The sequence below is a fragment of the Polistes fuscatus genome, unplaced genomic scaffold (genome assembly GCF_010416935.1).
Source record: "Polistes fuscatus isolate 324 unplaced genomic scaffold, CU_Pfus_HIC Scaffold42, whole genome shotgun sequence".
Taxonomy (NCBI): Eukaryota; Metazoa; Arthropoda; class Insecta; order Hymenoptera; family Vespidae; genus Polistes; species Polistes fuscatus.
The window spans coordinates 172,133-189,140 of record NW_025113121.1 but is presented as its reverse complement, the minus strand read 5'-3'; the positions used below and the strand labels follow the sequence as shown (position 1 = coordinate 189,140).

General features: G+C 44.8%; 3 protein-coding genes across 3 annotated transcripts; all 3 read left to right on the top strand.

Annotated features, from left to right (window-relative positions):
* Positions 1 to 4,220: 4,220 nt before the first annotated feature.
* Positions 4,221 to 5,117, top strand: LOC122521596. Its single transcript, XM_043642442.1, has one exon. It carries the CDS (start codon positions 4,221 to 4,223, stop codon positions 5,115 to 5,117), a length of 897 nt encoding a protein of 298 aa, XP_043498377.1.
* Positions 5,118 to 5,137: 20 nt separating this feature from the next.
* Positions 5,138 to 6,745, top strand: LOC122521595. Its single transcript, XM_043642441.1, has one exon. The coding sequence runs from the start codon at positions 5,138 to 5,140 to the stop codon at positions 6,743 to 6,745; it is 1,608 nt and encodes a 535-aa protein (XP_043498376.1).
* An 8,127-nt stretch (positions 6,746 to 14,872) lies between these two features.
* LOC122521594 lies at positions 14,873 to 15,529 on the top strand. The gene has a single exon (XM_043642438.1). It carries the CDS (start codon positions 14,873 to 14,875, stop codon positions 15,527 to 15,529), a length of 657 nt encoding a protein of 218 aa, XP_043498373.1.
* The last annotated feature ends 1,479 nt before the right edge of the window (positions 15,530 to 17,008 follow it).

Here is a 17,008-nt window from a genome sequence, read left to right as displayed (position 1 = left end):
GGAAAATCGCAAAACGTTTAATAAAAAAAGAGTCGAAGCTGAGGTTTATCGCGACGGAGATTTGGTTGCAATAAAGCGTATGCAACAAGGACCAGGCCTGAAGTTAGCGAATAAGTTTTTAGGACCGTATACGATAATAAAAAAATGCGTAACAATCGTTATATAGTACGAAGAGTTGAAGAGCATGAAGGTTCGTTGCAAACATCCACAGCAGCCGATTATATGAAACCGTGGATTAGTGAAGAAGGTGACATGTCTGACAGTGAGAGTAAGATGTATGCATGTATGTATGCATGTTCTGTAATGTTCAATGTAGTATGCATATATGTTCTGTAATGTTCTATTCGGAGAGGAAACATTCGTTATCAATAAAATCCTGTATGTATGTATTGTTCAAGGACGAACAAAATTTTCAGAATAGCCGAGTGAAGGATGAGAAATAAAGAAAAGAAATTTTCTCTTCGAGATTATCCAGAATTTGTTTGTTTGGGCGATACCACGTAAGGAATGCGTCACCCTATGTTTCGTTTCATGTTTCGTCGCATGGAAACCACTCGATGTTTCTCGTAAATAAATAGATGAATATTCAAGAGGGACCGAGAAGTTTCTAGAACGATAAGAGAGCATAAAAGAGAAGCGTTTCAGTTCGGACCGGGGTTCAGTGTAAGTCCAGCTACGGTATAGTCAAGTGTTAGTGTTATATTTTTGTCGACTTAATAAATTGTTACTTCTAATTACAATCACACTGTTCGAAAATTGCGCCACTCAATCTAGATGACAGCACCTCTCGAAAAGCATGATTAGGACGCCGTCTGTTATCGTCAAGAAGAAGACATATCGATTGTTTTTATTGATCAAGGGATTACGCCACTTAACGTGTAAATAGATCATTGGTCCCCTGTGACGTCATCCTCTGCGTGTTATTCTCCTATTGGTTTTTTTGTTCTCTCTTCCTAGCGTGGAACGCGCTAATTGGTGTATCGTCCTTTTTTCACTTCCGCTCTGTTCCTAAACTCGAACCGAAAAAGTGGCGTGTTGTCCAGAGAGAATCGTTTAATAAGCTAATCTGTGCGGACGTACATTTAGAAATCTCAAAGAATTGTGCATCATCTCATAGACTTCATCTCGCTTTATTCTTATCTCTCACCGTTCCATCTCTCACCCTTCCATCTCTCACCGTTCCATCTCATCTTACTCTTTTTCTTTTCTCATCTAGGCCATCCTTGTGTTGTGTCTTTCTCACTGATCATCTCTTTATACTATCTTTCATTAACGACATATCAGGTAATCTCTTAACCTTTTATCTCTAATTTTGATCCTCTCTTTATACTTTCTTTCCTCTCATTCTTGTATTACTAGTTTCATTATTTCTATCTATTCTCATATTAAATTTATTATTAAATTTCTAACGACTTCTCGTACTACGTACTTCCAGCACACGTGGCGTGATATCCGGTACACGTGGCGTAGTCTATCCATTACTATTTATTAACTCATATTATAATTTTGTTATCTCTATTTTTTTTTGTTCACAAATTTTAATAAATCTTGTTACATACAAACTTTACCAGAAATTAACATAATACAGTCCACTTGCCTATCTCGTCCGTCTCTTATCCTTTTTCTTAGTACTCTCCGATCTTCTCTTCGCGCATCTCTCCCTAAACTAGTAATTTCTTAAACACTTTTTGGTCCTTCGAGACGGATGAATGAGCTATTTTGTGTAAGTGTAACAGAATTAAAAATTTGTGAAAAGTGTCGTGCACACCCCTGTCGCATTGCTGAGCACCCTGGACGTTGTGCTGCGACAGAAAAATCAGTTCCAGGGACCGTAAGCGCAATTTGAACTGTGTGTATCTCATCTTACAGTTCAGACATATCATTATATAGTGGGCTTCTCAAAGCCGAGGGTGATAGTGCTGCGTCGAGTGCTCGTTTAGTTCTGGCGTTTCTAGTTCACTAGGGAAAATCTAGGTTGCGCGGGAAACTATCACTCGGGAATTATCGTCATCTCCCCACTAACGGAGACTGTAGCGTGGGCCTCATCATCTCGGGAAGTAGTGGGGGCAGCCCTACTTCTACGTTATAGTCTCACTTAGCAATCGTAATCCTACTTCAACATGGCTGCGAGACTAGCGCTGCAGGAGGCGCGAGCTGATACCATCTCAAGTCTGACGGCCAATAATAAAGACATCCACTCAATGAACCTCTCTACCGCGGTCGACACAAGGGAACTGCTTTGAACAGCGTGGAAAAAGTTCGATGCTGAACACGACCGAATAGTATCGTCATCTCGAGAAACGGCAATGGAACAATCGTACTTTAAGGACAATCGTTATGATTCAACCATGCAGACATATCTAGCTGGAGTTACGCTACTAAACCAGCGTATAGAGGAGCTTTCTCAACAGGTACCGCCAGTCATATCTCAGACACAATCTCGTCCAAGGACGGTACTTCCGAACATCTCATTGCCGAAGTTCTCAGGTGCCTTCTCAGACTGGAGACCCTTGGAGGAATTATTTTCCTCAATGATAAAAAATAACCAAGACCTCTCACAGGTTGAGAAGTTGCACTACTTAAGGACCAGCTTGGAGGGAGAGGCGGCTAAAGTGATATCAAATCTAAAGTTATCCGCTGATTCCTTCGCTATAGCATGGAATAGGTTGTCGGACAGGCTCGACAATAAACGCCTATTAATTCTAGCTCGTCTCGATAGGCTGATGGCCCTTCCTCGCATCAAGGAAAGGTCATCTGGATCTCGCCTGTGCTACAATTGCCTAGGCAGGCATAACGTCAGGCAGTGCAGGAGTAATAGACGATGCAACGAGTGTGAAGATCGACACCACACGCTCATTCATCCCGAGAAAAGGACATCTCCTCCATCGTCTAGGTCATCTCCTCCTATATCAAGGACATCTCCTCCAACATCGTCTAGGACATCTCCTCCTAAATCAAGATCATCGCTGCCAATATCAAGGTCTTCAAGCACTCTATCAAAGACAACACAGACATTTCAGAGAGTCTCGTCCTTTTAGGGCTCACGGGTATCGTCGGATGAGTCACTGAGAGAAGACCGTCGAAAATCTTCGGTTCGAAAGTCATCTCATCGCCGATCCTCTAGTCCAAAGTCATCGTCATCCACTTCCGGTACGTCGACTCCCAAACACCTCTCCAAGCCGAAGGCTTCTGTTCATGACTCCTTTTACAAGTCATCTTCATCTCGATCATCTCCTACCAAGTCCATATCTACCAAGAAGAGTTCTTCTCAGAATTCTTCAAAAAAGTCGTCCTCAGAATGAGAAATAGGTAGGACATCTCATTACCCACATCGTCCTCTCAGATCCATTTTAAAATCGACCATCTCATCTTCCTCAAGGTCCTCTCAGACGACCAAACGAGTCAGATTTTCGTCACCTATCTCAGACATCGATCGTTCGTCTAATCCATCGCTTTCAACGTGCTCTCGAGCTTCAGTACTCTTAGCTACTTGTAAAGCTTTTGCCATATCTTCAAATGTATCGCCTAAGTTAGTACGTCTTCTCATTGATCCTTGATCAGAGTTGACTTTAGTTTCTTCTAAAATCATAGCTAAGCTAAAGCTGAGCTGTTCTCCAGGAAACATTCCTATTCAGGGTGTGGGTAGTACATCTCTAGGAGCGACCCAAGGTCAAGTGTCCTTGGTCCTCCAATCGACATACTCGTCATCTCGGGTTCATCTTAAGGCATTCATTTTGCCAAAAGTCACATCTCAATTGCCGTCGTCTGTAATATCGGAGCAAGACTGGCCTCATTTCAGATCTCTAAAATTAGCTGATCCTGACTTTCTCACTTCAGATCACATTGACATCCTCATTGGTGCTGATAATCTCAGACGAGTTCTCAAGTCCCCTCGCCTTGTTATTGGAGGCGACTCAGAACCTATAGCCTTCCACACGAGGTTCAGTTGGTCAGTTCTAGGCGCAACTTCCAACTCGAGCAAGGTCGATCCTCTCAAAATTTGCCATGCTATCTCTAACGATTCTCTTGACAAAGCTCTCAAAAAATTCTGGGTTCAGGAATAAGTCTCATCTTCCCCCGCGTCAACCTTGAGTCTCGCTGAATCGCAATGCGAGCAGCACTTTGTTGATACGCACTCTCGATTGCCAACTGGTCGTTACATGGTTCGTCTGCCATTCTCAAAAGACATATCCACCCTAGGGCATTCAAGGTCTCTTGCCATGAGATGCCTTGAAAGACTTCTCAAGAAATTCGAAACCGATAGGCATTTCAAGGAGACCTACTCTGGTTTCCTTAAAGAATATGAGTCTTTAGGACATATGGTTTCTGTTCCTCTCGATGCTCCTGAGCCATCTCAGGCGTTTTATCTCCCGCATCACGAAATTTGGCGCGAGCAAAGTTCCTCCACCAAACTGCGGGTAGTATTTAACGGTTCAGCCAAGTCTTTAACCGGTATCTCTCTCAATGATCTTATGCACACTGGTCCGAAGACTCAAACGGACATTTTCGATGTACTGCTGTGGATCAGGCAACACAAGTACATTTTCATAACGGACATTGTTAAAATGTTCCGCCAAATCCAAGTACATCTCAAAGACCATGACCTTCAACGAATTCTCTGGGTCAAAGAATCATCTCAAGTTCAGGCATATCAGCTTACGTCTGTCACGTACGGTACTCGCTCGGCTCCTTATCTAGCCTGTCGCATTCTTAGACAGCTAGTTGAGGATGAAGGTCATAATTATCCTCTTGCAGTAAACCCTATTCTCAAGGGAAGTTATGTTGACGACATATCAGGGTGGGGGGCAGAGACTATTGATCATCTCAATGCAGTCGCATCTCAGTTAGAGGACATGTGTTCCTCCTCCTGTTTACCACTCGACAAGTGGAAAACTAATTCCCCCAGCCTCACTCGCACCTCTCTCTCACAGTCTGACAGCTCGCCTGTCCATTCGTTTGATGATAGCACTACCAAGATCTTCGGCATCTCCTGGAATTCTCAGAAAGATGTGTTTACTTTTCACGGTACCATCTCTTCTCATCAAGCGGTCACGAAACGCATCATTCTCTCAGAAGTTGCTCAGTTGTTTGATCCTCTTGGACTCTCTCTCCGGTAGTGATCAAAGCGAAAATCCTCATGCAGCGACTCTGGTTGGAAAAGGTTGGCTGGGATGATCATCTCACTCCAGACATCGTTCACGAGTGGTCTCAGTTTAGGCAACATCTCTCTCAACTATCAGTCATAGAGACTCCCCGATGGATAAACCTCTCGTCAAAGGCAACCTCAATACAAATTCATGGATTCTCAGACGCCTCTCAACTTGCGATAGCAGCAGTTGTATATATCAAGGTGTCGTATGCTGACTCATCCTTAGTAGTCAGTCTAGTCTGTGCTAAGACGAAAGAAGCTCCTCTCAAGAGGTTGACAATTCCTAGACTTGAACTCTCAGCAGCGGCCCTGCTAGCCAAGCTTACCGGAAAAGTAATTAGACTTATCGACCTCTCGGATGTTCTCACTTTTCTGTGGTCTGACTCTTCTGTGACACTTGCAAGGGTCAAACACAATCCTATGAGATGGAAGGAATTCGTAGGCAATAGAGTAGCCGCTATTCACGAGTCCGTACCCCATGCTCATTGGAGATTCATCTCCGGAAAGCTCAATCCAGCTGACTGTGCATCTGAAGGGCTCAGTGCATCTCAACTCATTGATCACCCTTTATGGTGGAGTGGTCCACCATGGCTTTCTCAGTCGCCAGAATTTTGGCCCTCGTCAATGCCACCCTCACCGGAAGAGGATTTGGAGGAACGCCCTGGCATCTCACTTGCCCTCTCACAAGCCCAACCTCTAGTTTGGGACCTCGTTGACCTTCCTGAATCATCCTATTTTCATCGGCATCTCACTAAACTCCTTCGGATCACTTCACTCATTCAGAGGGCAGTCTCGTGCTTTAAAAAGGTTCCTGGCTCGAGCTTGTCCGCATCGCCATTGAATCCAGCAGATCTGGAGAAGGCTAAAACGTTCTGGATACGCGCGACTAAAGAGGCGTATTTCTCACCAGAATTGAGAACGTTGTCGGCATGTCAATCTCTCCACAAACGTCACATTCTGACACGACTCACGGCCTTTGTCGATCGTGCTGGAATTCTCAGGGTTGGTGGACGGTTGCAAAATTCTCAACTGGATGAAGATAGTAAACATCCAGCAATACTACCTCGTCTGTTAAAATTCACCAACCTAGTCATCTCTGATGCTCACGCCAAAACAATGCATGGAGGATCTCAGCTGACGCTCTCCTACATTCGAAGGACTTTCTGGATTATTAGGGGTCGTGCTCCAGTGAAGTCCTTCCTCAAAGATTGTCTCACTTGTGCTCGAATACGTGGAGTGAGAGCTCAACAACTTATAGCTCCACTACCGGCATCTCGAGTGACACCATCTCTTGTGTTCGAGACTACAGGGCTTGATTACGCCGGGCCAGTAACAATGAAGACCTTTCAAGGCAAAGGTGCTAAGTCCTTCAAGGGTTGGATAGCAGTGTTTATATGCTTCTCTACCTTTGCCGTTCATCTCGAGGTAGTTTCTGACTACACCACCGAAGGATTTCTCAAGGCATTTCGCCGGTTCACCAGCCGTAGGGGTATTCCAAAAACGCTCAGAAGCGACTGTGGTACCAACTTCCAGGGGGCGAACAAGCAGCTTAAGGATCTACTTTTAGCTGCAACGAAGGAATCTCTCAAGATCTAGAGACTTCTCGCTAATGGTGGCACTAATTGGATCTTCAATCCTCCAGCAGCACCACATATGGGCGGAAAATTGGATGCGGCGGTGAAATCTATCAAGTATCATCTTAAACGAACTATCTCGGATACGTTGCTAACGTTCGAAGACTTCTCCACGTTTTTAGCTCAAGTTGAAGCGGTTCTCAATTCTAGACCTCTCAGTTCTCTCTCGGAGGACCCTGATGACATGAGAGCATTAACACTAGGGCATTTCATCAGAGAAGAGGCATTGACAACTATCCCCGAGCCTGCTCTAATAGACATTTCAGATTCCAGACTATCTCACTTCCAGCGGATTCAAGAGCGCTTCCAGCAATTTTGGAGAAGGTGGTCGACGTAATGCCTGCAAGCGCATCAGACCACATCCAAATGGCAGACATCGCAGAACGATATCTGGGAAGGGTCTCTTTCCTCATCACCTACGAGCGACTTCCGCCCTCGAAATGGCCTCTCGCCAGAGTTATAAAACTACACCCAGGAAAGGACGGTCTCTGCAGGGTTGTCACGCTGAAGACCGCTACCAGCACTATCACTAGACCTATCGTCAAGCTCGCACCATTGCCTCTTCAACCGCACACGGAAACATAGTTTTTTCAGCAGCTCAGCACATCTCTTCATGTCAAATTCTCGATTAACGCTCGAGAATTGGGAGGGAGAATGTTCAAAAATTGCGCCACTCAAACTAGATGACAGCACCTCTCGGATAGCATGATTAAGACGCCGTCTGTTATCGTCGAGAAGAAGACATATCGATTGTTTTTATTGATCAAGGGATCACGCCATTTAACGTGTAAATAGATCATTGGTCCCCTGTGACGTCATCCTCTGCGTGTTATTCTCCTATTGGTTTTTTTGTTCTCTTTTCTTAGCGTGGAACGCGCTAATTGGTGTATCGTCCTTTTTTCACTTCCGCTCTGTTCCTCAACTCGAACCGAAAAGTGGCGTGGTCCAGAGAGAATCGCTTAATAAGCTAATCTGTGCGGACGTACATTTAGAAATCTCAAAGAATTGTGCATCATCTCATAGACTTCATCTCGCTTTAGTCTTATCTCTCACCGTTCCATCTCATCTTACACTTTTTCTTTTCTCATCTAGGCCATCCTTGTGTTGTGTCTTTCTCCCTGATCATCTCTTTATACTATCTTTCATTAACGACATATCAGGTAATCTCTTAACCTTTTATCTCTAATTCTGATCCTCTCTTTATACTTTCTTACCTCTCATTCTTGTATTACTCGTTTCATTATTTCTATCTATTCTCTTATTAAATTTATTATTACATTTCTAACGACTTCTCGTACTACGTACTTCCCGCACACGTGGCGTGAAATCCGGTACACGTGGCGTAGTCTATCCATTACTATTTATTAACTCATATTATAATTTTGTTATCTCTATTTTTTTTGTTCACACACTCCTCACTATTTTTTACCATATCCATATATAATTTAAACATCCAACATATAATATATCGAATGATTGATAATATTTTTCTTTTCTTTTTTCAAGTTATTTTGTTAACTTAATAGAAAAGAATAATTAGTAGTTTATTTTCTCATATTTTCAATCCTCCTCCTTTTTACCTGGTCACGCTATAAATTCATATATATATGTATTATTTTTAAATGGAAAAACAGTTTTGTTACAAAACGCAGATCCTCTCTCTTACAACGCTCAATACTCACTACTTAATTCATTCATTATTTATAATAACGGAAGAAGAAAGTCTCCGTAACTATGGAAACATTAACGTTCCCATAGAAACGTCGTAAGCCGTGATAGCGATCTAGCGCTAAAGAAGCTTTGCCAAAGAATCAGCGGTGAGGATGGCAGCGCCAATCGTCGCATAGGATAAGATAGAAATCTACTTAACGACAGCAGGCCGTACTCTTTGTCGCCCGTGCATTCATTTGTCGCATTCACACCGTCTTTTATTTCGTCCGCCGTATCAGGTTACCCAAAATCTAACCGATATTAGACACAGATAAAAGATAAGACGGCGACGCTTACCGTCTCCTACATATATATTTATATAAAATTAATTAACTTCAATAAATAAATGAGAATATAAATATAATAGAAAAGATAAATAATCTTCTTACATTAGAAAATATTATCGATCATAAAGCAGGAAAGACGAAAAAGTTTCTTTATCAACTATATTCTATGTAAAAATAAAATTAATAATAATAGTACTAATAATGTTTGGGAATAAGCATTCCAATCGAACGGCGCCACGCGACAGTTGTCGCGCGATGAAAACACGCCTCTTTCCCCAGCGACGATTGAAGACTCATTGTAACGCCAGCTTTTCCGGCAGCGAGTACAGTTGAAATTCTCAAACGGTTACGACGTCCTCACCAGAAAGCCATCTCAGTTTTGCTCAATTTAGATCTCTTACTAGTTCTTTGACAACTGAATTGATTAATACAATCTCTCAAAGTCTTGCTCGCGAGATTAATATAATCCAGAACGTCTCTTAAGCCTTCTCACTCTACTAAAACCGACTTCTCACCCGTCTCATTTACGGTAACACGTGACAACCACCTGTTTTGTAACTGAAATATTTAAAATTAGACCACAGCAATTGTAAAGTTCTCGGCGTTCATCTCATTTCTCATTTTTTATTTTATTTCCTAAACATTTGGTCCTTCGAGCAGGAGCGAGCATTTACAATTGCTAATTATACGAAGTAGTGTGATGTGCGTGTAGTGCAGTCTCTCTCGCTCTCTCGCGTTCGTGCGCCGCGAGGTATATTGCCGTCTCTCTCTATCTCCTGCGCGTTCTTCGCGGGAGGCTTTCTCGCTTTCGTGCATAGCGAGGATATTGCCGTCTCACTCGCTCCGTTACGATCGTGCTCAGCGAGATTATCGCCATCTCTGCTGCTCGCTCGTGTAGTGCTCAGCGAGATTATCGCTATCTCTGTTGCTCGCTCGTGTAGTGCTCAGCGCGACTATCGCCATCTCTGTTGCTCGCTCGTGTAGTTCTCAACGAGATTATCGCCATCTCTCTCGCTCGCTCGCGTTCGTGCGTTGCGAATCCAGTGCCATCTCTCTTGCTCGCTCGCGTTCGTGCATAGCGAAGCTAGTGTCATCTCTGTTGCTCGCTCGTATAGTGTTCAGCGAGATTATCGCCCTCTCACTCACTCTCTCGCGTTCGTGCACCGCGAGATATAGTGCCGTCTCTTCCTCGCTCACGTTCGTTCGCCGGGAGGTATAGTGTCGTCTCACTCCCTCCCACGCGTGTAGTGCGTGTATTATTCGGCTTGTCCGCTCACATAGAAAGTCTCATCCCATCTTGATCATGCCTGTCACGCGCGACAAGAATGCAACCCCCAAGGGGTCAATTGAGTCGATATCGTTCCTCTCAGGGTCGAAGACTCAAATAACAGATCTGCTCAGTGCATCAGCAGTTCAAGGGGCGGTGACTCGAAGTCAGTCGCCGTCAAAGCTCAGTAGTGAGCTCTTTTTACGCGTGCAGGCTCAGAATGAGCTCGTTGAGGCGATAGAAGATATGCTGAGCCAAGCCACCGAGCCAGCAGCTGACATTGCGTTGACCGAAGTGACCATGATGTTAGATCAGCTCAACGAAATGCACCAGGCTTTTCGGACGGAGCATTCGTGGTTGGTGTCTCACTGGCCCCCAGCTCATTTGAATCACTCTTACTTTAGCACAAAGGTCCATCTCAAGGAAAATACGCTGCTGATCAAGGTCAAGCGCATACTAAGACGGCTCTAAGATCAACTCATGCAGACTACTCAGCCAGCTGCTACGGCAGCAGGTGGCACTCGAACACGCTCACGTTTACCTGAACTGACTGTGCCTACTTTAAGCGGAGATATCCCCAAATGGCCAGATTTCAAGGCCATGTTCGTCTCGGTCATCAGGAGTCGCTCAGATCTTAGCGACCTCGAGAAGTTTCAATACCTTTAGGCCGCAATGCAGGGTGACGCATCAGAGCTCATCCTAAATCTCACGCTAGACAGCTCATCCTACGCCGCAGCATGGTCACTGCTCAATAACCGGTTCGAGAACAAGCGGTTCATAATTAAGCCCAACTCGAAAGACTGCTCAACCTGAAACCCATGCAAAAGCGGCAGGCCAGCTCACTCACGAAGTTGCTCATATAATCAACGAGACGACTCAGGCACTCAAGCATGCCAACACTGATGAGTGTCTCTTAGCGACGCTCGCCAGTGGACTGCTCGACCGAAACACACGCGAGAGATTGGAAACATCACTAACATCTTTAGATGAGTTCCCATCACTTAGTCAGCTCACTGAATTTCTCTTGGCTCGGGCTCGCACGCTAGAGAACTCAGAGGAGAACGCGATCCATACGACAGCTCAGCTCAACGCGTCGAAGACACCGGTGCTTAAGCGCGTCGTTGTCCGTCAGGCATCTTAACAGTCCCGAGCCAACTCTCCAAAGCCGGCCACTCAGACGTCTCAACAGGCAGTCTTCTTCTCAGTCAACTCAGTCGCGCTCAACGTATCCATGCGATTGTTGTTGACAGGATCACTTCATCGTAGTGTGTCCGAAGTTTCGCGACTATTCACTCAGTCAGCGGTTAAGGGAGGTGAAGGAGCGAAGCCTGTGCTGCAATTGCCTAGGCAGGCACAACATCAGAAATTGTAACAGCCGCAGGCATTGCAGGAACTGCAATGGCTTGCATCACACCATTCCCCATAGTGCCAATATCTCCAGCCTCTTCGTCACAACTCCAGACGTCACTCAGACAGCTCTCCAGGGGATTATGCGACAGCTGATCCATCGGGCAGGAATATCCAGCGGGCTCCGGTGATAACCGATGCGAAGCCCTCAACCGCATTAAGTACAGGTCAGATCGTCGGTGTTTACGATCCCACACCGACGTGCCCACTCAAGCAGCATAGTCATTTAACATTGTTGGCAACCGCAATAGCCACAGTCTTCTCACCCACCTCGTCATTTCAGGTACGCGTGCTCATTGACCCTGGGTCAGAAATCTCGTTCAGCAGCGAAGGTCTCACCAGACAACTGCATCTTGAGCGGCGACACTCAACGCTGGACGTCTATGGAGTTGGAGGTAAAAGGCAAATCAGACCAGCGGTGTGGTCATCATCGACCTTTACTTCAGGTACAGACCACTTTTGGTGAGAATAACAGTTCATGTGCTAAAGACGGTCACCTGCATCCTGTCTTCTGGCGAGATATCTCACGAGCCTGAATGGCCTCACTTGAAAGGCTTAAACCTCGCTGACCCAGAGTTTCTCACTCCAAGAGCTGTAGACGTGATTATTGAGGCCGACTTTTACGGACACCTCATCAGGCTTAACATTATTCGGCATTCACCTAGCGACCCCATTGCTCAACTGTCCATCTTCAGGTGGCTAGTCATCGGTTCAACTCGTGCACCGGTCACGCTGGCAAGGAAAACTCATCATGGCATCTCACAACTGACGAACTCCTGCTTGCAAGATCTACTCTCCAAATTTTGGGTTCAAGAGGAGGTTCCAACGGTAAACGACGGTCAACTTACACCTGAAGAGCTGGAGTGTGAACACTACTTCAAGACGACTCATGCGAGAGACCTGACAAAGCGTTACATGGTCAGGATACCTCTCAACTCTTCTCCAAAGCTCTTGGGCGACTCTCAACACACTGCTTACGCCTGTTTACAACGAACACTCACCCGGTTTCGCAGAGATCATCAGTACCAGCAACGGTACATGCAGTTCATGAGACACTACGAGGAGGCTGGTCACATGACCAAACTCGTAGACAACTCAACAGCAAGATGACCACACTACTATCTGCCGCATCACAGAGTTCTCAAGCAAGACAGCTCAACAACTAACCTCCGAGTGGTCTTCAACGGCTCAAGCACAACCTCCACGGATTACTCTCTCAATGATCTCATGCACGCTGGTCCAAATTTGATGCTCAATCTCTTCGACCTGTTCATCTGGATACGTCGCCGTAAATATCTGTTCGCCACTGTTATCACGAAGATGTATCGACCGATCAAGATACACTCAGACGATTGGGATCTCCAACGAATATTGTGGGTAGACGAGTAGCTCAAGGAATCTCACTTCCAACTCACCACGTTTACATATGTATCCAAGTCAGCTCCGTTCTTGGCAGTAGAACTTTGCTTCAACTAGTGGAAGATGAAGGTTCAAGTTACCTACTCGCATTGGAATCAATCACTCACGGTCGATACGTCGATGATATTTTGGGAGGAGATTCAGTAGGAGAACTGATTCAGACTGCTTATAAACTCATACGGCTGTGCCACGCGGGCGGCTTCCCACTTGCTAAGTGGCATTCCACATCTAGCCTGCTATTGGCAAATCTCCCTTCTGAAAGTGGCAATTACTTAGACATCTCATTTGACGGTTGCGACACCAAAATCCTGGGAATACGATGGTCATCTCAGGAAGATACTTTCAACTTTTCAGCTATCTCACCAACTCATCTCAACAGATTCTCAAAACGCCTCGTCTTATCTGAATTAGCACAAATATTTGATCCATTGGGATTTTCGTCTCCAGTTGTCATCAGATTGTTTCTTCTATCTCTTTGGTTGCATACTCTCAACTGGGACGACTACTCCCAGAACCACTCACAACTTAATAACTCAGCATCAGACAGGATCTCACTAGTCTGGCCAGACTCTCCATCCGCGGTGGTTCAACACGTTTGCTCATTCAACGGTTGAACTGCACGGTTTCGCTGATGCATCTTAGTTCGCAATGGGAGCCGTTGTGTATTTGATCGTCAACTCACCGTCCACTGGCGCCACGTCTCACTCGTCTGCTCAAAAACAATGTTGCTCCACTCAAACGGCTAACATCCCGAGGTTAGAGCTCTCAGCAGCACAGCTACTATCCACGCTACTCAAACATGTTTACGCTACTTTAAACATGACAATTACAATCATACATTTGTCGACTGACTCTCAAGTGACACTCAAATAAATCAAGGCTCATCCATCAAGATGGAAGGATTACGTGCGCAACCGCGTAATTAAGATACAGGAACTCACGAAGACTGCTCATTGGAGGCATGTAACATGCATTTCAAACCCAGCTGACTGTGCATCGCGTGGAATAACCACAGTTTAGCTTAAAGAACACTTACTATGGTGGACGGGACCACCATGGATGACTCAATCAGAAGACTCATGGCCTGCTCGACCTGATGAAGCCCCGGATGATATATGTTCTCAGAAGCTCGTGCAAGTGTTGCACATCACACAGTACGGTCTATTCCTGAATATCACTGGGACCTCATTTACAAGTTCTCGACACTCAACAAGTTACTCAGGATCACCTCACTCTGTTCCCAGAGCAGTCAAGAGACTCTCACAGAGGATCGACTCAACTCCAGCAATTCTTATCTTAGCTGCCGATTTGGAAGACTCGCGACTCTTTTGGGTCAAGGCAACTCAGGCAGCATACTTCCAGGAGGAACTCGCTCAGCTTCAGACAACAATCTCACCTAGGAAGCTCTCACCCACTCAGCCGACTCACCGCCTTCATCGACAATGAAGGCGTGCTCAGCGTGGGCGGTCGTCTCAGAAGATCAGAACTCTCATATGACACGAAACATCCTGCGATCCTTCCCCGGACCTTAAGACTCTTAGAACTCATCACCGCTCACGCTCACAAGCAGACGATGCATGGAGGAACTCAAAAACTCTGGCATTTATCAGACAGCTCTATTGGATCGTCGGCGGTCGAGCCCCAGTCAAATCTCATATTTTCAGGTGTGTGATGTGTGCTCGCCACAGGAGGGTTCGTGCTCAGCAGCTGATGGGCCAACTACCTCTGGCGCGAGTCACACCATCACCCCCCTTTCTCATACACGAGCATCGACTACGCTGGACCACTCACGCTCAAAACATGGCGAGGCCGCGGGACAAAAACTTACAAAGGATGGATCTGCGTGTTTGTTTGTCTCACAACATCAGCTACTCACCTTGAGGTTGTCTCCGACTACACTTCTGAAGGGCTCATATCAACGTACCGAAGATTCACCTTTAAGACGCCGGGACCCCGTCCGCACTCTATTCCGACTGCAGAACCAATTTTTTAGGCGCGAATGCGCAACTCAATAAAGCGTTGCTTCGCTGCCAGCTCACCTGGACATCTCAAGTTCTCCGCACTACTAGCGCAAGACAAAACACAGTGGCACTTAAACCCACCAGCCGAGCTTCACATGGGTGGTAAGTTGGAAGCAGCAGTCAAATCGTTGAAGTTCCTCGTCGAGCGCACGGTCGGAGATACGTTACTCACTTACGAGGAGGTATCCACGCTCCTAGCTCAAATAGAAGCCATCCTCAACTCACGACCTCTCGAACCGCTCAGTGATGACCCAGAGGACACGACAGCGCTCACCCCAGGTCATTTTCTCATTGGGACCGCTCTCAGTGCTGTCCCCGAACACTCACTTCTAGACGTCTCGGGCAATCGGCTGTCCCGATGGCAATTCATCCAACAGCAAATGCAGCAGTTCTGGCGCTTGTGGTCCACTCAATACTTGCAGCGATTGCAAGCAATCTCGAAGTGGAGGCACAATAATATACAGGTCGGCTCTCTAGTTCTGTTCACTGATAAGCGGCTGCCTCCAGGAAAATGGTCCATGGTCAGAGTACTCAAGCTTTTGCCAGGGAAGATGGACTCACCAGGGTGGTGTCTCTCAAAACGGCAACCACCACGCTCACCCGGCCGATCGCCAAGCTCGCCGTGCTGCCGGTGACTCTACAAGGGGACTCCTAACTCATCATCAACCCAGTTGCTGATGGCGTGCGGAATGTTTGGGAGTAAGCATTCCAATGAAACGGCGCCACGCGACAGTTGTCGCGCGATGAAGACATGCCTTTTTCCTAGCGACTATTGAAAATTCATCGTAACACCAGGTTTTCCGGCAGCCATTACAGTTAAAATTCTCATACGGTTACGACGTGCTCTCAACAAAGTCATCTCAGTTTTCTCATTGTCGAGCTCGTTCCGTTTCTCTGACCACTCAAGTGATTAATACAATCTCTAAAAGTCTTGCTCACGGGATTAATATAATCCAAGACGTCTCTTAAGCCTTCTCAATCTACTAAACTGACTTCTCATCCGACTCACTTACGGTAACACGTGACAACCACCTGTTTTGTAACTGAAATTGTTGAGTATGGTACCTTTATACTATAATTGATACACACATATATATATATGAGTGTGTGTCGAGAGCCTATGGTAGGGAGCTACAATTGTAGCCAGCATGCGTGTGTACGTTCAGTTGGTAGAGAGCAAGCGGCTAGTCGTAACACTTAAAATGTAAGAAATTAATCTAGGATTATAATAAAGAGTTATTTTTAGAGTTTATTAACCCACAACTATTTTATTTAATCCACCTAACATCAACATGGTAGCAGAGCGTGGTTACGATATAAAAGTAAGTGTTTAATTAACATATGGCTAAAGAGATTAATTAAAAATTAAAGATAATAAAAGGAAGAATAAATGGCTGATCAAGCAAGAATTGATGATATTCGTATTCCAATATTTGATGGAGTTAATTATAGTGCATGGAAATTTAGACTTTTGACTTTATTAGAGTATAAAGAATGTGATAAGCCTGCAATAAGGAAAAGGTTGGATACAGAAAATGAAGCTAGTTGGAAAAAGTTAGATCTAAAAGCGAAAACGATATTAATTAGTTCTGTATCCGATAAACAATTAGAATATCTTAGTGGTGTACGACGACGTTTGAAATGATAAATAAATTAGAAACTTTATACACAAGTAAATCTACTGCACTACAAATAATCAATCGGAATAAATTAGATAAAATAAAATTGGAAAACTATCACACAGTAGATGAATTTTTCATTGAATTTGAAAAAGCCTGTAATGAGTTTAAACAGGCTGGCGGAAAATTATTAGAAGAAGAGAAAATGAGATATATTATAAAAGCACTTCCATCTAGTTATGCACATATTGGAGATTTTATTGATTTGGTGCCAGAAGATCAAAGACTGTTGATTTAATAAAATCTAAGATTTGAGAAAAGAAGATAAATGCCAATGATAGTGAAAATAAAATAAATACGAGTACATTTAATGTTAAAACTAAAGGTCAATGTTTTAACTGTGGCAAAACAGGACATCATATAAAAGATTGCTGGCATAACAAACAAAGACAATATCAGAAGTCATCGAGAGGACAAATGGGGTCTCGCAGAGGC

Bases quoted from the DNA above. Each gene is read 5' to 3' on its own strand.
- LOC122521594 (XM_043642438.1), top strand. From the start codon at position 14,873: ATGCGCAACTCAATAAAGCGTTGCTTCGCTGCCAGCTCACCTGGACAT.
- LOC122521595 (XM_043642441.1), top strand. From the start codon at position 5,138: ATGCAGCGACTCTGGTTGGAAAAGGTTGGCTGGGATGATCATCTCACT.
- LOC122521596 (XM_043642442.1), top strand. From the start codon at position 4,221: ATGAGATGCCTTGAAAGACTTCTCAAGAAATTCGAAACCGATAGGCAT.